At 42.4% G+C, this 21,087-nt stretch overlaps 1 protein-coding gene across 1 annotated transcript in view; it reads right to left on the reverse strand.

Annotated features, from left to right (window-relative positions):
• The window catches only part of JAKMIP1 (janus kinase and microtubule interacting protein 1), a 154,772-nt gene that overhangs the window by 72,509 nt on the left and 61,176 nt on the right, over positions 1-21,087 (reverse strand). The window contains exons 4-8 of the mRNA XM_075569635.1: positions 19,859-20,068; positions 18,350-18,469; positions 14,026-14,172; positions 10,695-10,832; positions 6,994-7,053 (exon numbers count right to left, since the gene is read on the reverse strand). Of these exons, the coding sequence (XP_075425750.1) occupies positions 6,994-7,053; positions 10,695-10,832; positions 14,026-14,172; positions 18,350-18,469; positions 19,859-20,068 (675 nt within the window). The remainder of the gene's footprint in view (positions 1-6,993; positions 7,054-10,694; positions 10,833-14,025; positions 14,173-18,349; positions 18,470-19,858; positions 20,069-21,087) is intronic.

Here is a 21,087-nt window from a genome sequence, read left to right on the forward strand (position 1 = left end):
CTGGGGGGGGGGGAGAGGGGTAATTGCTTATTAACCAATTCTATTTAAACATTTTTATTCCATGCAAATTTATGTTACCGCTGATTTTTAGGGATTGTAATAAAAGATCGTTTAAAAAAAAAAAAAATCTCCATCCATTGAGTGACAATAGTTCACGTTGGTCCTCTCTAAATTCTACATGCTAAACGTTAAAAGAATAATTTCAAATTAATTGGGGTTATTAAACTGCAATAGTGTTGATTGGGAAACTATATCGCACAAACCCCCACCGACTTCAAATGGAAGTTTCCCTACAATAGTGTGGGAAGTGTGTTGCTCCGCGCTAATGGTGGCACTGTATGAAATCCCTCTTGCAGCCTTTAGTCTGGGGGGGTTCCACACATCCCCTATAAGAGTGAGCTCCCACAAGGGGGGCTCACAAACAAGAAAAACAAACAACAGACAGGCGCACTAAGGGATATGAACACTTTATTAATAAAACAGGGCTGTGGGCACAAATATCCACTGAGGGGTTAAAACAAATATAACAACAAGGATCATTAAAATTACTGGTTTGGCACTAATATGATCGGTGATAGCACCGGGTCTACACAGGATCTCGCTAGTACTACAGAAAGGGTCCGGACCAGACTGAGTACTTACCCTGCTAGATGCGTGAAGACCCGCTTCCACCGGCTGCAAAAACTCCACGATCACGTGGCGGCAGTCCTCGTGGAGTTTTTGCAGCCGGTGGAAGCGGGTCTTCACGCATCTAGCAGGGTAAGTACTCAGTCTGGTCCGGACCCTTTCTGTAGTACTAGCGAGATCCTGTGTAGACCCGGTGCTATCACCGATCATATTAGTGCCAAACCAGTAATTTTAATGATCCTTGTTGTTATATTTGTTTTAACCCCTCAGTGGATACTTGTGCCCACTGCCCTGTTTTATTAATAAAGTGTTCATATCCCTTAGTGCGCCTGTCTGTTATTTGTTTTTCCCTACAATAGTGCCCTGACTGGCACGGTCACAGTTTAAGGAATAACCCCCAATTACTCAAACAAATATTTCTGAGCACTGATTTAGAGTGAAATTTTAAACTTCAAATTCAGACTAAATGAAAGCCGCAATGACACGCAATAACAATTGGTAGTGGTTTCCTTTCAGTATTTAAACCAGGATGTCCTGTGTTATATTTAGGTCAAAGGACCATCCCCTGTTCCCAAGATGGATTAGTTACCAGTGTTCTCATCGAGATTTACACGGCCGTCCTATCGGAAGCTGGGTCATGGACGTTGTGGCTTTTTATTGGCCCATGGGACCTGCCAGATTAGGTAGCCAATTTCCCTAAAAGGGCTCCAAACACATGCAACTAAACCAGTATCCTGATACAAGGGCACCCCTTGAGCCAAAAGCAATGAAGCTCAGCTCAGCTCTTTCCACTCCACCCCGGATCAAACAACGCACATCATAATCATGCAATGAGATACTGTCATTCTGTGCTGTTCATACTCCTGCTACTTCTTCATCCACAATAATAATGAGAGTCCTATTTATTTACAGAACTGGGGAGCCTTTCAAGTGGGAATTGGAAGACGGTGGACACAATTGCTGGGAGCCCCTCTTTTTTTTATTATTTTAATAATAATAATGGTTCAATTGTCAAAACAAGTTCGGTTTTTGAATGTTGGGAAGGAAGCTGTTTACGGACTTTCAGCTTTATAATTCAGCATGGTAAATGTCAAGTGGGTTTCAATGCACAGTTGCATATACACTTACAGATGCAGCCCTCTTATTATTCCCTGTAAGCATGTTAAGCCACGGTCCTGAAAGATCAGGGAGATTTAAAGCAGCAATACTACATTCCCCTTTTTATATACTTTCTTACCTAATCTGGCAATTGTTTGGTGCTCCTGTTATAAATCTGTAACAATTCCGATTGTGTGACTACCATAATGGCCACCTTCCAGTTTCAATCAATCCTTCAGGCCAGTGTAACTCAGCAGCTACAATGTATTATTATATTACTAAAGGATATCTATTGTTACAGTTTACAGCTCAAACTGCTGGGAACATTGGCAACAAATTATCACAAACAGGAAAGTGTTGCAAAGATCTTGCACTGCTTGGGAGGTGGGCTAAAACCTGCTAAAGAAATCAAAGGATGCTTTAAAAAGACTTAAAAAGGCATTAAGGAGTTGAATAATTATCCAATCCTAAAGAACGGATTTATTTTTTGCTCTGCATTCTCTGGGAGGGATTGCAGTGCCATTTCACCACATTCACTCTGGCACTTACAGTAATATTCATATTGTCATACAAAGGGCTAAACACAATCTAAGGTTAAGGTGGAATGTATATATTACGGCTGAAAAAAGAGACTGCGTGAGTAAAAGTGCTGACCCTGAAAACAATGACACAGGGTTTGAATCTGGGAGCTGGGTTCAAATGCGGTGTCGCTCCTTGTGACCTTGGGCAAGTCACTTTATCTCCCTGTGCCTCGGGCACCAAAAACAGATTGTAAGCTCCACGGGGCAGGGGCCGTGTCTGTAAGAATCCTATGTATAGTGCTGCTTACCGCGCACTACACTGTAATTGTGAAGCGCTGTGTATCCCATTGGGAGAAAAGCACTATATGAAATAAAGTTATTATTATAATGGTGAATTCTTCTGTTATGTTGCGATTAGTGTTCAGAATTAGATACAGAAATCCATAGGACTCCAGTTCCAGCGTAACAATTTCTAGGACTCTAGGAACCACTGCATATGACATTTGTCCTGTATGGTCTTCGTTTTTCCCTGTTCTGTGCTTGCAGGATAAAGCCTCAGCACACGAATGGAAGAGTGTTCGGATAGCAGGGGACATGTGCATGAGCGATGCCTACGACAAAGAGGCTATCAGGCAATGCATGACCTAAACCGTGTGTACAGTGTTCATCACATAACCCAGGGGTGCTCAACTCCAGTCCCCTCCCCACCCCCAAACAGGTTAGGTTTTCAAGATAACCCTGCTTCAGCGCCAGGTGACTTAATCAGTCCCTGCTACAGCACAGGTGGCTCGATCAGAGGCTCACTTCAACTGAGCCTCTGATTGAGCCACCTGTGCTGAAGCTAGGATATCCTGGAAACCTGATCTGTTGGGGGGGGGGGGGGGGAGAGGGGCTTGAGGACTGTAGTTGAGCGCCCCTGACATACTGTAGGAGATGACAAAACAGAACAAGTAAGAAGTGTGTACACATGTATTATACAGGGGTTTCCATTATCTGTACCAAGTATGAATGCACCTTTAAAATCTATTATGAGATTTTTTATTTTTTTTACTAATTCAGAGAACAATTTTCGTTACTCTAACTTCTTATTAATGCAAAACCTAAAATCTAAATACCTTGCAAATGTGAATCAGATTCAGCAAAGAGACCAGGAAGGGGCATAGTGATTGTATCCAGGTCTTTACTGTAATTACTGTAGTTCTCTTGCCAAGCACCATTCTACACAGACTTAATGGTTAATATAAGGGCACATGGACATTTCACTGTAAGAGACTCATTGTATTTTTGTACCACATTTGGTTTAATCACTTCACTTTCAGAAGGACCTGAAACACGTACACAACACGTACACTTCCGTACTAGCGCAGTTTGAAAAATACTACTTTTCAAGAAATGATACTTGATCGGGTATAAAATAGTGTGTCTGCAGAGTTGGGTAGTACAGGAGCACCACCATGAGGGCATGTCATGAATATTCATAAAATAAGATCAACCAAAATCTCAATATCAGCAACAACAAAACATAAAAAATAAATCACTGAGATCTCAGTAGAAATCAGTTTTATTATTTATTGGAACCAGTATTAGACCAAATACTACTGAAAGATTAAAGCCTATCTATGGAGTCCTGGGAAATAAGAAGATCCTGTATGTGCATTACATTACTGCTGCTCTGGACACACATGGATTTTAGAACTGCTGTGGCTTGGTACTTTGTGCTGGCTACTCTCCACAGCTAAGTCCCCGGTGGTGGCTGCTGCATGCGCGCCTGGCGTCCTGTGCACAGCTTAATACTACAATCTGCGGTCTGTAGGGAGCGATGGGAGACGTGGGGCGTGGCCAAAGTGGAGGGGGGCGCGGCCATGACATCGGGCACAACACAACACTAGAACTGCAATACAATTAAAGCACTCACTATAACACTTCACCTGCGATTTGAACTTTGGTTCATAATTTCAGGTACTGCAAAGTAAAAGTAGTTTGTAAACATTTGTGAATGGGGGGGGGGGGGGAGGGATCATTGCTTCCCAGTATGATCCAGCACAAATTCCCTTTCAACACCTTCCATGTACTGTATCCCTAACGTATCTGCCTTACCATAGTGTGGAAACAGCAGCTTGATTTCCTTCCGCACTCCACCCATCATCCCTGCTCAGAATACCCCTCTCCGAGGAGGCAGCGTTACTACTTCTAATGTAACTGGAGCTCAATATAACCACAGCACAATCATCATCACTAGCAGAGCGCTATTGGCTCCCAGCGCGCCACGTGACCGCATCGCCGCACAGGAACAAAATAGTGTTGTCTCCCTCGGCTGGATGACACGCCACCACACTACGTGAGCAAACACGCGAGAAGACACTGGGGCCTGCCTTATTGAGGCTAGTAACTGGTGTGCGTCGCTGTCACCACCGGGAACTAGCCTAAAGCTGGCTCACAGAGTGCTGGCTTCTGTAAAAAAATAAAAAAAAATACGTCGTATACTATGCCCCCATAGTCGATAATTGGCATTAGCATCTGCTGTGCGATACGCTTTCTGACCAGCAGACTTAGGGAGGATTTGTTCCTGTAAAGTACACCTAGTTTGGCATAGGTTTTGGATGTCAGGGTATCAATGTGCATCCCAATTGTTAAAAATGGGAGTCAAACCATATGCCCAAGTATTTAAAACTAGTAACAGCAGTTAGGGTGGTATCAGTGTTGGTTCTGATCTGGAACTCAGTAATTGGAAGCTTTAAAAATCCAATTTCCAAGTCTCAAATATCAGATTGAAATATGTGTTCAAGGTCGGAGAGGCTAGGGCTGTGTGCATATAGGATTGTGTCATCTACAGGTGCGCCGACGAGTATTCTAAAACTTGCCTTGGAAAATCTGGGGCTATCACCAACAAGACCCAGGTACATGCTGCAAACATTTCAGTGACATTTCTGCAGAGACTAATGACCCATCGGATTAACACAGCAGGGGTCCCTGGCAGTCCCATTCAGTTTGAAAGGGACTGCCAGGGATCCCCGCTGTTAATCGGATGGGCCATTAGTCTGTCTGCAGAAATGTCACTGAAATGTTGCAGCATGTACCCAGGATGTACCCAGCATGTACCTGGGTCTTGTTGGTGATTGCCCCAGATTTGTTTTAGAATACTCGTCGGCACTACAGTACATACATGTGTATTGAAGCTCCCTTACAAGCTGTAGGACGATCATTGATGAACACTGAGAAGAGTAGGGGCTCCAATTTAAAGCATGCTTCCCTATTCCGGAGCACTGGAGTTTGTTAAGCAAGATAACATGATCAACAGTATGAAAAGCCTTTGCAAAATCTAGGAATATTGCACCAGTGAGTTGTCCCAGTTCCATTCCACACTGGATTTAATTGTAAACTTTTAGCAGGGCAGTTACCAGGGAGTGCTTGGGGTGAAAACCAGATTGGAATTCTCTAGGGAAATTTGTCTTGGTATAGTAATCGCTTAATTGGGAGTGGACACATTTTTCCATGACTTTGGATAGCTGGGAGAAGAGAGATTGGCCTGTAGTTTGAGACAGTGTTTTTGTCCCCACTTTTGAAGATTGGGATAACTCTGGCAGTTTTCCAGGTCTTAGGGATATGGCCTGCAGACAGGATAGAGTTGACAATGGAAGCAATTGGTTTGGCAATGGCTGAGGCACCAAGTCTTAGGAACTTTGATTGCAGTAAGTCAGGTCCACATTGGCTGCTTAGTTTTAGTTTGAGGAGCGTTTGTGTAGTCTCATCGGATACTGGGACAAATTGAAAAATGTGAACGATGTTGGAAGAGGGTGGGGCTATAGGGGTACTCAGAATGAGTTTCATGTTTGTGGTTTGGGTTGCGTTTCGCTAATAAGTTAGTAGCACACCCCAAAAAGAAATCATTGAATGCATTTGCAATGTCAATGGGATCTGTCAGAATAATATCCTCCTTAGTGATATTACTTGGTTGTTGATGGCTAGAAGGCTGGAATATATTGTTGACAACCTTCCAGAAGTTAGCTGGTTTGATGTATTCTGGTGAAGATTGTCAGAGTAATATTGTGCTTTTGCATGCCTTGTTTGCCTTGTGCACATGTTCCGCAGGCATCTGTAGTGATTGAGATCCCTGGTAGTGCCAGTTACTTTGTAGCTTTTCCACAAGGCATCCCAGAGATGGTAGAGTGCTATAAGGTCAGGTGTAACCCAGAAAGGTGGCTCCCCCGTACTCTTATTCTACGTAGTGGAGCATGGGTAGCACAGAGAGTTTTAAGAACACAGATTGGAAATAGTCGAGCGCAGAATCAGGGTCAGGAATTAAGTCTATTCTGTGCCATGGGCACTTGGTAAAGTCAGCCAGAAACTGTTGTGGGTTAAAGTTTCTAAATGTTCTAGTGAGGGGAACTTTAGGAAAGTCGGGCTACATACTGTAGGTACTATACAATGCATCACACCCACATTCAGAATGAAAGATGCAAAGAGGGAAAGCATTTTTTTCCCGAAGGAAAAGAAATACTAGAACAGTAAAGACGAAAACAACAAGGGGGCAAACAGTACTGGAGTAAATGTGAAGACATACAGTACACTGCCTCTTTATGAAGAGTTGTAGATACCTTGTATACATCTTATGTTCCATGCATAAGGGGGCAATACTTTGATAGAATAAAAACCATAGAGTTGGGCCTGTGGTTTCTGTATGAGTAAAAATAACAAGAACACTATTCACCATCATGTTTTACGCTTGTAAAAAAAGTTAAATTCTAACCTTGACAGCCTTCAAACTTTTCCTCTTCGGGTTTTTGCATCGCACCAGTCTCTGCCTTTCCTTTAAATAATAATAATAAAAAAATGAATAGACTTACATAAATCAATATAAAAGGCAGAGATAAGGCAGTGAACGATAATCCTTTTACACAAGCAGCAGGTTTTTAATAGCATCATTTACCAAAAATCTTGAGGCTCATACTGAAAAATAGTTAATTTAAGGCAGAAGAACTAGTTTTTCCAATTTTCTTTTCACAATGATGCTACCTTTTAATCTAGATAAAAAAATATATGTGGCTTATGTAATTTAACATACAGTATGTACTGTATTAATCTTTATTGCCAAATGTAGGATAATAAAAAAAATACAGCAATGCAGAATGGGAAGCCTTATAAACGTATTTGCCCTTTAACAAACTTTGTTTAGCTTTGGTCTATAAGCAATCACCCAATTATATGGAGTTGAAAAACAGAACAGAGGAAAGTATCAGCAAAGATTCAATAGGTGGGAATGAAAGCTATATTGAAAGCAGCAGACAAATAATCTAGCATCTACAGGTCGACATATATCATCAGTTTCAGTCCTTGTTGATCCACTGCTGGATGAAGACATCCCCAATGATCTTTCCAGGTTCTGCAGTTGAAGCCTCTTTTCCACGTTGTTCGAACACATTTTCTGATATTGTCAAGAACATTTGGGGGATTTCAATGCAAAGCTCAGTTGGCAAGAATCGTTACGGTAACAGAAATGAACATGGTGACACATGGTAGAACTTGCAGAATGTGAAAACTTCTACATCATTAATTTAATGGAATGGAACCAATGGAATAAAGGAAATGGACTATATCCTATTAGCAATAATATATATCTCAACCCTTCCTGATATTACTTCCCTTTTTCTGCATTGCTGCAAGGTCCTGTTCAACAAGACAACATACTGTACTTAGTGAGCATAATTAACAACCTATCCTAAATTGATATGAAATTTGAACTCTAATTGACAAACACCCCCCAATTAAGAGTAATCATTTTATTCTTCTTTGGTATTTTTAATATTCAAATGTGTGTGAAGATATCTACATAACTGCACTGTGGTCCTCTTCGGAAACATTGAGTATTTGCAGACACTTTCCAAAACGAGTTTGGCCCAAATCTGCAGAATACAGATATGTGAGCACATAGGAAATGACCGTATTGATTTGATTTCATCTGTGGTGATCAGTGCTGTATACAGTACAACACATAGAACATATTCTAGGCCCTTTACTGGATTTAGGTTAGGTTGAAGAAACCAGTTTGTAATAAGCCTACAGTAGGTTGATAAAAAAATAAAATTAAAATAAAGAGAACATGAAGTGAGTAAAGCTGATGGAAAGCAATGTGCCCAAAAAAAGCCTGGGTGTGAAAAAAAACCATTACCATAAAATGAGAAAAACAGAGTTGAAATATGTTTTGAAGTTTGTTTCGCTTTCATTTATAATTTATTCCTAGCCAAATATGTGGTGGTATATACAAGTACATATTCATAATGGCTGCTAGAATGCAAAGGAAGCCAATAAAAGTGAGTTACAACACTCTGCAAGAAAATACAGTATTACGACATTATGGGTAAAACAATGTTTTAAAAAGAAGTTGTCCAAATTCAGGGATATAAATGTGAAACCAAAATTCAGATTTGGTTAAAAATAGATGATCACGATGGAAAGATCTCGCAACCTGCAGCGTTTTATTAAACATTTGGGGGGAAAAGCTGAAGACATTAAGCAAAAAGTTTACCAAACAAGCTCTTATTCATCACTTTTATAGTAAAGTATATAAAAGTACAGTGACCAGGAAGGCAAGTGAACTAGACCTTTACGACTGCTTACAGGTTTACAGGAGAAGGTAAGGCGGAGCGTCAGCCCGATGAGGAAGAGAACAGATAACTCAAATCAATGCAAACGCTTTAATAGCATAAAAGGCAACATAGACTCACTCTTACGCGTTTCGCACGACTTTGATAAAGCGCGGTTAGCCGTGCGAAACGCGTAAGAGTGAGCGAGTCTATGTTGCCTTCTATGCCATTAAAGCGTTTGCATTGATTTGAGTTATCCCGGTCTGTTCTCTTCCTCATCGGGCCGATGCTCCGCCTTACCTTCTCTTGTATCCTGTTACCCGCTCCGGTAGGAGCACGCCGAAGCTGCCAGACGTCCCCACGCAGCAAACAGCGAGTCTCTCCCCTCGGGGATTTATGTTGGCCACTCATATAAGATCTACCTCGATTAAGAGGCTATTGGGTATGGCCAGACCACTGTAACTTTATAAGTTTAAGTATCTACGGGGGACATCAAGACCTGGCAGCTACAGTGATTGAGGATTTTTTTCTATGTGCCTTAAGACTGTTATACAGGCATACCCCGCTTTAAGTACACTCACTTTAAGTACACTCGCGAGTAAGTACATATCGCCCAATAGGCAAACGGCAGCTCACACATGCGCCTGTCATCACGTCCTGAACAGCAATACCGGCTCCCTACCTGTACCGAAGCTGTGCGCAAGCGGGGAGCCTATAGAGCCTGTTACACATGCGTTATTTACATCAGTTATGCACGTATATGACGATTGCAGTACAGTACATGCATCGATAAGTGGGGAAAAGGTAGTGCTTCACTTTAAGTACATTTTCACTTTACATACATGCTCCGGTCCCATTGCGTATGTTAATGCGGGGTATGCCTGTACAATACCCGTATCTTCTGAGTAGCGCCACCAGGGGGGCGTGGGGCTCCCTTCTCTTCCACAATGCTAACAGGGTTACATACAGTATGTAACCGAATACACACAAACCAATTACTGAAACATCTCAACTCTTCTGTTAGTGTCTAAAAATTACCTTTCCCCCTAGTTTGTTTCTTTTAGTTTTCACAAATATGTCTACATAGCCATTTGGATAACCGGTACGATTCACCCATTTCTGCCCTCACTTGCTCCTTAATATCTCCCCGCCACTCAAGGCAGCCCCTAGTCTGTGTACAATATGCACCAGTCTCTGCCCTGGCATTTCAATTCAATGTTCATTTTCCTATGCAGATGTAGCTAGTCTGGACTTTCCTGGAACAGTGGAAACGTCTCATTGGAGGATGGTGCAGCCGCAGAAAGCCACAGCAGCTGCATTTTCAAAACAGGCAGCCATGTAACACGATGGTCAGTAATCAGCGATTGCAGGACTTCCCTATCACATTGCACCATTTAAAAACGGTTTAATAAGGTGACCATGGGACGGACTAGCCTTTTCAATAGAGTATATTGGTGCTTATGTTGCACTGTGTTTTTTTTTTTTTTTACCAATATGGTGCCAACAAGGTCAACGAATATCAATTCCCGGGAACCTATGTGGGGGAAGTCAATTTGGAGCAATGTCAGGCAGCCAAAAGAGAGATTTACTTTTTTTAAATTAATTCAAAGACTGTTTTTTTTTTATAATATGGTTCCCAATATATATTGCAGCACAGTACAATGTGAGGGCAAGGACAAAAAACAAAATACATGCAACCTCAAACATAAGTAATAAGATACCTTCTCCGAGAAGCTTACAATTTAAAAAGGAATGGAGAGCGATGACAAGGAAGGTTGCATAAGGCCACTCAGCATGTCAGGAAGGTGATATTACAAAAAAGATTGTATTACATACAGTACACTATGGATAGTATTGAATTTATTACCACTGTAATGTCCTCAATAATTTGCTGCTGCTCTATGACCTGTAACCGCAGGAATTCGATTTCTTGTTCTTGCACGGTGCCAAAACCATCCAAGGACACATTATGTCGCAAAGAATTCTGTGTCGATAATTTTTCTTTCTAAAGAAAATTAAAAAAAACAAACAATTTACATGTCAACATTATGGCACACGGTGTGGCTTTACATTTTTCGACACAGCCACAAACATGCTTGCAGACGGTGTCAGATTTGACATCAGGCCCAGGCGGCAGAATTTGGGGGGGGGGGGGCGACAGATTTCTCTGCATCTTCCTGACATCACCGTCCTCAGGCTCACCTCCTCGCTAGAGCCTGGATTGGAGGAGACGTCTGAATGGGCGGGGCCTGCAAGCAACTGAACAGCGCGGGAACAATGTTGCAATTCTCTATGTTGCTTGCGCGAGGAGAGTGCAGCAGGCATCAGAAGCGGAGAATGCACTAAGGCAGGTGCGCGCAAACTGGGAGACGCAAGATTTTCCATGGGGGAAGGGGCGGCGGTTGCTGAGGCGCTGTGCTCTTCCCCAAAGCATTTAAATTAATGGCGGGTGATCGCGTAGACAACGTCCTTTACCTTGTCGCCGGCAATGTATCGCCATGGCAATGCGGTGGCAAATGATGCCGGGTGTTACATGCCGTCACGTTGTCATGGCATTGTGATGTCACGTAACCCAGGTAAGGGGGGGGGGGGGCGGAAGCAGGGGTTGGGGGGGGGAGCAGGCAGGGTGGTGCAGCGGGGAAAGTTTGCGCACCCCTGCACTAAGATGAGTGAGGGACAGAGATTCCATTTGGGAGGGGGGAGGGTGAGAATCAGTTTGGAGGGGAGGGGAGCAGATTTTGTTTTGTGGGGTAGGGGATTCTGTTGTGGTGGGATTCTATTTTGGGGGGCAGAATCTGTATTGGGGAGAAGGCGGTATAATGTGTATTGGGGAGAGGGCGGTATTATGTGTATTGAGGAGAGGGCGGTATTATGTGTATTGGGGAGAGGGCGGTAGTATGTGTATTGGGGAGAGGGCGGTAGTATGTGTATTGGGGAGAGGGCGGTATTATGTGTATTGGGGAGAGGGCGGTAGTATGTGTATTGGGGAGAGGGCGGTAGTATGTGTATTGGGGAGAGGGCGGTAGTATGTGTATTGGGGAGAGGGCGGTAGTATGTGTATTGGGGAGAGGGCGGTAGTATGTGTATTGGGGAGAGGGCGGTATTATGTGTATTGGGGAGAGGGCGGTATTATGTGTATTGGAGAGAGGGCGGTAGTATGTGTATTGGGGAGAGGGCGGTAGTATGTGTATTGGGGAGAGGGCGGTAGTATGTGTATTGGGGAGAGGGCGGTATAATGTGTATTGGGGAGAGGGCGGTATGTGTATTGAGGAGAGGGCGGTATTATGTGTATTGGGGAGAGGGCGGTATTATGTGTATTGAGGAGAGGGCGGTATTATGTGTATTGGGGAGAGGGCGGTAGTATGTGTATTGGGGAGAGGGCGGTAGTATGTGTATTGGGGAGAGGGCGGTATTATGTGTATTGGGGAGAGGGCGGTATTATGTGTATTGGAGAGAGGGCGGTAGTATTTCTATTGGGGAGACAGGGGTATTATGTGTATTGGGGAAAGGGCGAGGCGAAAAGTTTAGGGGCAGCAAAATTGCAAATCAGCCACTGCTTGCAGAATATCACTTCAATGCACGATCTGACACAGTCTAAACATGAGCACTGCAGACTTCTCATTGAAAAGAGAAAAGGATCAGATCTCGCCAAATGCAATTATTCAGAAAACAAGCCCTCTGAAAAAAGACCATTTTATAACGGATGGTCGGATAAGATAATGCTGGTGTAATGTTACTCTGATGGAAGGCAGCCAACTCCATAGATTAACTCGCTCAGTTAAAGGGGTTTACTTCTTGGGGATTTTTGGTTTGCCTTTTTAATAGGTTTGAAGCAGGGGTCTCCAGAGCTCAACCGCGTTGACTTCCACTCCGGGAACCCCACTTCCCGGGCTGCTTACATCTGCAGGGGCTGCCGGTTCCAGCTCGGGATGGGCACAGAAAAGGTCTGTTTAAAGGTCCTGCGGGCCAATAGAAAGTCTTGACGTCATCGCTTGCAGCTTCCGATTGGCCTGCAGGCCCTTTAAACAGAAGTGAGATACTGTACCGGCATCACCTTCCGATGCAAGTATCTCTGGGAGGAAGTGTCCCCCAGATAGCAAATCATCAGGATTCCGTTGACCCACCGCTGCCCACAGGTAAAGCTCCTTTAAAGAAACTTGCATAACTTTTGCTATAAATGTATTCACTCTCCTGAATTCTGCCAATGAATTGAATACACAAGTAATATTTGTTCTTCCTTCTTTGCTACACTGCATATCCTTTGTAGTACTGATGTTGTTAACCCATTTGCTAAAACCAAAAAGGAAAAGACATGCAACGGTGCAAACACACAAACCCATTCTTTCACTCACCCCCCCCCCTATCCCCCCAAAATACATACATATATATGACTATAGAATGGAAGTACAAATCTCAAATATAGAAAACCAAAAAAGTTAAACTGCACAACAAAAGGTTACACACCAAAGAAATTAATTGGAACTAAAGTTGTGTGAAAGTGTTCAAACAAAATACATTGATATTGTACATGATTTTTATTTTTTTTATTATTACTCACAAATAACAGGTCCAATGTAGTGGCAGAATAATCTCCATTATGAGCCTTCTGAAGACAATTATGACTTAATACAATTTATTGTGTATACAGATATACTTTATTTTGTATATTGTGTATTTTGCAAGATGAATATAAGACTGACAGGCAGTTTCTTTAATTAAATAGAAGTAAAATAGTGTCTTATTTCCGCTTTAAACCTGTTCACCCAACTTTAGTTCCCACTTCTTTTTTTGCAGCAGCACTTAGTCTCATTATTTTTTCATTTGATTAACTCCTTTCCTTCCTTATGTTTTTGCCATAGATATTGTTCTGGTGGATGATCTGGCAAAGAGAGTAGGACCACATAGAAAGTTTAAACCAATACCAGAAAGCAGTTCTTATACGCCCTTCTTATAACAATTGCTATCCTTAATAGTTTCTATTAACCATTTTAAATTAAAATCTTTCCAAGCATTTGATATAGAATTGCTGTGGTTGCTAATGAATACCCTTACTGCTACTGAACAAGTTACTGTAATTTCTTTAAAAAAAATAAAAATTATTTCATTTAAAAATTAAAATTAACCCCCTCTCCTCCTATTTCTGCCCTCCAGTTGTACGTTTGCAATGACCATCCCTGAACTCTGGCATTACTCCTTACCGATTCTGCATTCTCCCTTGAAAGAGTTTTGATTTTTTCTTCCATTCTCTGAATTGTCTGCAAGGTGTCCTCATGCTTTTTGGACATCCGTCTATTCTTCTCAAGAAGAGGCTTAAGTTGGCTTTCAGTTTCTCGAATACGTTTCAGCTGAAAATGTAAAAAAAAAAAATCAGATGTTCAACATCACATGCAGGACTGTGCTACAGAAGGTTCTCCCTGCATTCATGTACAAGGAACATGGAAAGATTGGGAAGGGTCATGGTACATAGCACACAATTAGAAGGTTCCCCGTCACCTGTAGTCATAACACCATTGATCATTGGCCTTGGTTTAAAAATCCATGTATATGGCACAAAAATAAAAATGTCATATTTCCCCAGAGGGCGATTAACTTTTTTACACTGAACCACAGGAAAAGGCAATTGAAAATCAAGACTACATCCAATAAACTTCAATGAGAGCAATGCAATCAGAAAAAGAAATGCTGTACACATATCTGCAATGTGGCCCGAGCAGGTATTGCAGCACAAAAAGTAACACTTCTGGGACGCATAGAATGCCGCATGCTAAGGATGTTGTGTTGCTATGAGAACCAGATGCTACTTGAACTGCGGTGTAATGCGAGTTCAAAAATGGCAGTGGAGACACAGAGCACAACAGAACATTTCCTTACAGTAGGTCTAAATTAATTTCTCCTAGTCTCGCAAGGACAGTGCATCACCTTGATGTTTTAGGTGACTCCCAGCTGGAAGCAGAATACAGGTCAGCAGACTTAAAACCGTAGCATACAAAAGTGCTCCTCATCTACCATCAGTTATACTGTACATCTACCCAAGCTCCCACACCACAATGTAGCGAGAAACTGAAGTGCGGATAAGACCAATGGGCAGGAACCAAAAATGAACAGTCATGGAGACTACTGTAATACAAATTAATTTCATGGCAAGAAAAAAAAATAGATATATTTTCCTGAGCATGACTTCATCACAGTGTATCACCTTGAGGATGTTCCTCCTGAAGCTATCTTCCTCGGATGCTTGAAAATGCAAGTTGTAATAGTTGAATGCGTGTACCGTAGTGAAGACCAGGTTTCTGCTTTGCATAGTTGTTCGGCAGTGGTCTGTTTCTTGTCTGCCCGGGATGTGGTCATTGCACTTCTAAAATGAGCCTATATTCTTGAAGGGGCTTCTACACACACACACACACACACACACACACACACACACACACACACACACACACACACACACACACAGCCAAATACACTGTTAAAATTGCCACACTAATCCATCTTGCAATGGTCAAGTTGGACACTGCACATCTAGGACCTCCCAAAAAAGGATGAATAAATCTCTATATTTTCTTATTCCTTCCATTCTCTCTACATAGACCGAGGCTCGCGCCACGCGCCACACCCACACCCGCACACACACCAGCCAAAAATGAAAGAACCACCTGGTTTAAATAGAAGCTAAAAACTGATTTTGTTCGAAGTAACAGAACTTCTCTCAGAACTATCTTGTTATGATGAAAAATAAACATCATATTACAAAATAAAAAAATAAGTTAAGACAATTCGCCTTGCGAATTTACTGAGAAATTCACGTAATACATCTTGTATTTAGAGGTTTGAAAGAGGCTGATTTCCGTGCCTCCAGAACCATGTCCAAGTCACATGGTTGTACAGAGTCCCCAACTCTGGGTCTAATTTGGCCACCAACATTAAAATGCTTGTATGTACTGGTTCACAGTAAGATCTTTGTAACAGCACAGAGAGTGCTGAAATCCAAACCTTAAAAAATTGACGTAATCATTTGTCAAAACCTTGTATTAAATTTAAAACAATTGGTCATTAACACCTCCTGAAATACTGTACCTATCAGAAAGCCTCCCGCACTCTTCTCTTTCCCACTCCCTTGTCTTTTCCCCTTCTTTGTCTGTCTACTTTGTCTTTCCTTTCCTCCCTCTTTACCTCTTAGGACCAAGACCCACCACTACACCAAGTTGATTTCCTTTGACTAGGGGAAACCAGGTCATGTCTACAGGTGGGTGGATAAAACTCAAATTCTTGCCTTTATTAACTAAGAAGAAAGGAAGTGCTCCCAATACTTGCTATAGCCATTTTACTTGTATAGGTTCTAGTGAACTATTGTATTTGAATTATATATTTTGTAATCTGTACTTAAGCTGATGGTGCATTGTCCTTTACTGTCTAAACTGAATAAAAATTTAAGTACAAAAAAAAATTAAGCGCCGGGGAGCTGCAGGGTCTCTGTAAACCTACTTACCTTGATTCAGCCGGCATCTGGAGACGCGTCGCCATGGCAACGCGTTGTCGGGTCATGTGACGTCACGTTGCTATGGACGTCCAGACGCCGGGAATTAAGGTAAGGAGGAGGAGGGAGGGGGCGCGCGGAGTAGAGGACATCCGGCAGGGGGGCACAGGGAAAAAAGTTTGCGCCCCCCTGGTGTAACCCACAGGAGGGGTTGATGGCAGATACTTTATGTTCTCTGGCCCATCCCCACTCCTTCTGGCTCTGCAGCTTGATAGTCCTGAATATCTCCAGACACCCTCGCAACAAAGCCACTGGATGCCCTTTGAAGTCAGGGACTCCCAAAGCTCCCAGCTCATCCTCAATGCACCTTTATCTGCAGGAACCTCACCTGATTAAATCAAAGTCACATACAGTCACATAATCCGCTGAACACTTTGCAGGGCTGACTCCCAAATTACATCACAGTGCTTACCCATAGATCACAAAACACTTTACCTCATTTGCCTGCTTAACTAGACTTGGGAATTGAATTCACAGTGAATAAAAGTGCTTTGGAATACACATACATAGTACATTATCCCTTTCTCTTCCCACACGAATTAGGGCTAATTTACCGGGTATAACCCCTTTATTACAGGCCAGATTACCCCTGATTGTCACAATGTCCTAGAGGTGGGATACTTCTTTGACTGCATTTGTGTCTGACTGGCCGAAAAACATCCCACATAATAGCTTCCCGCTCAACCTCAGCCACAGGACAACATCTTTCGGTTGAAAAAGTGGTTGAAAAAGTGAGCAAATCTGGATTCATCGGAAGAAGCCATGGTTGGTTGTTTGATTTTCTTTTTAAAGGTTTGCATACCATTTACCGCTAAGGGAAACAATCCGAATTCTTGATTCAGAGCCCCGCCCACCACTCAATACAAGTCTGAGCAGGAACGAGAAGCTGGCCAACAATGGAACACACTTAGCCCGATAGAAGCCAGGGGACCACTTGGACACGAGACACCAGCATATAGTCCCCAGAACCTCAGATGGATGACGGACCACCCAAGATTGAGGCAAGAGACATGGATAAAGGCACAGGTCAAACCCTCCTCCCCAATCTAAAGTGGAGGGGGATAGGTTAAAGCAGCTGGTCACGCAACTGCAGAACCCCTACAGGCAGTCAGAAACGTGTGCCACTGAATGAGCAGAGTTTATGTCCATTGAGGCAGGAACATGGCCTAAAGGGGAGTCTTGGTGACTGGATAGAAACAGGGATACAGACTACAGCGCATGGATAAATTCTGCACCCAAGCTGGCCCACAGGCAGTCCGATCAACAACAAGAAAACCTAAAATCCAAGAGGTTCACCTCTTAACTGGTAGGACACAGATAATGAAGGGTAGAGGAGAGAAGGAGCAGCTTTATATGGCACTGCTAAGTCAGCTAACCCGTGTCCTCCCTCTACTTTTGTTTATTTTTTTTTTATTTTTTTTAAAATATCTGGAACGACTTCTTTTTCTTCCTAATATGGAGTTCTCAAATATTTTTCTTCGTTTCCCATGTAATTCTTTTGTACCAGCACGGTGTTAAAGCTGCAGTTCAAGCAATATCCTACGTGTGGTTTTTATTTTTTAAAGTAAATCAGTTCTTTGCTATGAGAAAATACTTGTAGCATTTTTTTTTAAACAATTTTTAAAGACATTCTAATGTAGCAAGCATTTTGGTTTCTATAGAAACCATTTATAAAGTCACATCCCCTTCCATTCTGAGACAGGTTCTGGCTCATGAGCCCCGCCCTCTCTCTAGCAGTGCACCAAATGTATCTAGTAACTGCCATCGTGGGTACTGTTTTGCAGCAATAACTGAATTAAATAACCCAGAGCAAAGAGATTGTCAGTGTGCAGATTGTATTGATGCACATATTGAATGGAATTTTCTTTTCTTTTTTCAAACTGCAGCTTTAAGGACCCCACTGAATAAGAATAAGCATGCGCTACCTGGGACTCAGCTATTAAAGTGAAGCCTGATACAATATTTTGAGCTTTTCCCTGCCAATTTACCAGTTCATTCCTTTCATCTGATAAAAGAGTGTTCCTGTCCTCCAGCTTCCTGATCACAGCATTAAGCTCAGCAATTTTCAGCTGAAATCTTCTCTGGTCTCGGTCATCAATATGCTGATCCTTCGAGGGGAGAAATAAGTGCATTCATTTTAATTCCAAGTGTAGAAGATGATATAGATAGATGATAGGATATTATTGATTTACACACAATACATACCCTTAAATGTTGCCATTATCACCATACTAAGTCACTAGAACGACTATAATAATGAAATGAAATTTCGATCATCCAAGCATCTCTGTGTAGACCGGATGCTCCAACATGTCTAAAGGTATAAATTTCTTGAGACTGCAGCAATTAAATATTTGCTTAAATACTGGTCACACATTAGCAATAGGGAACACTCTAAACTATTGAACTATTTCGGCATATTTTATTAACACTTTCGACATCTGAAAAGGCTCTGGCACGTCATAACTCTTCTGCATGGAACCAGAGCTGCATGCATTTTATAAGGGCCAATTAGGCTCCTGCTGAGCTGTGCAGCTGGGATTTTAATACGTAACCTAAATCAGCCAAACTAGGTATTCATAATTTTCTACCGTTTCATACTGTGATAAGTTAATGTTACTTATTTGAAAAGGTTCTAACAGTCACATTTCCCAAATGCAACCAGAGCCAGAACAAATAAAAAGGAAAACTGCAAGTGTGCAGGTAGCAGAACGGACAACTATTTACCCATAGTGCTAATTATAGAGTTGGCACCAAACAATAACTGAAATATTTCTTTTTTGAAGCACCGTGTAGTAACTAGATTTAATTTTAGTAATTTTGTTAATATGAGAGCAAGTCACTAAAGTAATTCATCTGAACCAGATTCAAGTTGTAACGAACCCTTTGGGTGCTCAGGGACATACTGATGCAGCGGCCGTTATTCGAACACTTCACGCGTCATGTACATCGGAATCCCGATATGAAACCGCGGGATGAATCCCAGCCTCCCCGCACTACGATGCGAGCGTGGCGAGTGCAGAAAAACGAATTTTAGTGTTCTGGCTATTAAAAACATGAAATTGACACTGCAGCACAGTAGCACAGTACTGTACACATTACAATTCATCCATTTTATTGCAAACGAAGGAACAGAATCCATGAAATTGAAACAAAACATCCGCGATAAGCGCGGGTGCCTGGGGCGATTGGCCGCGTTCATGCTGCGTGGGGAACAGCAGAGAACTCAAAATCGGCGCCGAGATGTGTTCGAATAATGGCCGCTGCATCAGTAGCTACACTACAGTAAATCATGGGGTCGGATACTCCAGGGGCCCCATGATGCCCCATGATGCAGTAGCTACGTCATAATCCAATTGCTCATTTCTGTAGGTAAAATCGTGTTCTGCACGCCACAAGCGATCTTACAGGAAGAGGACTCCAAGTAATCACGAGTACATTACGGCACGTGGCACCCTCGAGAACTCAAGGTGAAACAGGACATATTTAGTGTTTACCGCATTTCCCATGAGGTCGGAGAGATCAGCAGCGCCCGTAGGAAGCTCTTTCTTTGGACTGCAGTGATAACGCTCTGCTTCTTTTGCTTGGACCAGCTGCTCATCCAAAGCTTCTTTCTGAAGCAGGAGTTTGTGTGTGTGACCCGCCTGCACACCAAGTTCCTTTTCCATAGCCACGATTACTCGTTCTTTCCCTTTTATTTCATCCATCTGAAAAAGATGAGGCAACATTTCAATAAGATAACATTGATAGAACAGTTAAAATACTACACACCGCTCAAGGCAGGAACCTTGCATAATGTCAAAAGCAAGCCGAAGAAAACGCCAATGGGAAACGAGAGCTCAGCATTGAAACAGACGGAGGACAGCTGGTGGGGAAAGAGAGGAGCTCAATTTAAAATATGTATTCACGCAAAGTAATTAAATGGTACCAGTATGTACATAATGCCAAAGATCTAATACAGTATATGGCAGTGGTTTCCAAATCCAATCCTCAAGCATCACCAACAGAGCAGGTTTTAAGGCTGTTCTCATTAGCACATGTGGCCCAATCATTTTTGACTGAAGCACCTGTGCTCAAGCAGGGGTATCCTTAGAACCTGCACTGTTGGTGTTCCTGAAGAACTGGGAGTTGGGAATCATTGGTCTATGGTATTGAACAAAGTAGAGAAAACAGCCAGACTAGGTGGATCAACATTATTACAAACCAAAGCCACAGAACATCTGGACTGTTTGTTTTTATGTAAAAGCGGATTTCTGTACAAACAACAAAAAAAAAAAAACAACTTTAAAAAGCAGACCCGACAGCACCGTGACATTCAAGCGACTGATTTCCATGGATTGAAATAAAAATTTGATTGGGAAAATAAATCGGGTAGAACAAATACTGTTTAATTTTACTGAATAGGATCTCAAATATTTATTTCACTGCATGAGAAAGAACCAGTAGGATCCCACAGGATGAACCCTTTGAGTGCTGGAAGACCTCAACTATGTGATCACTTCGTATAGCAATCACGTGGCCGTGGGCAGACTCCCCATGTCGCGAACAGAAGCGGAAGATATTCCAGTTCCGATGGCGTTCCCCAGCATCAAATGGAGCCGTGAATCCAATCTCCCTAGAAAACCAGCATTTTTAACATGACGTACCATGTCGTGCCGGCCCTCACGACTTACAGAGTAAGCCACATGGCACTGATAGGGTTAAAGACATCGGGAATGCCTGCCAC

Source organism: Ascaphus truei, chromosome 1 (assembly GCF_040206685.1).
Source record: "Ascaphus truei isolate aAscTru1 chromosome 1, aAscTru1.hap1, whole genome shotgun sequence".
Classification (NCBI taxonomy): domain Eukaryota; kingdom Metazoa; phylum Chordata; class Amphibia; order Anura; family Ascaphidae; genus Ascaphus; species Ascaphus truei.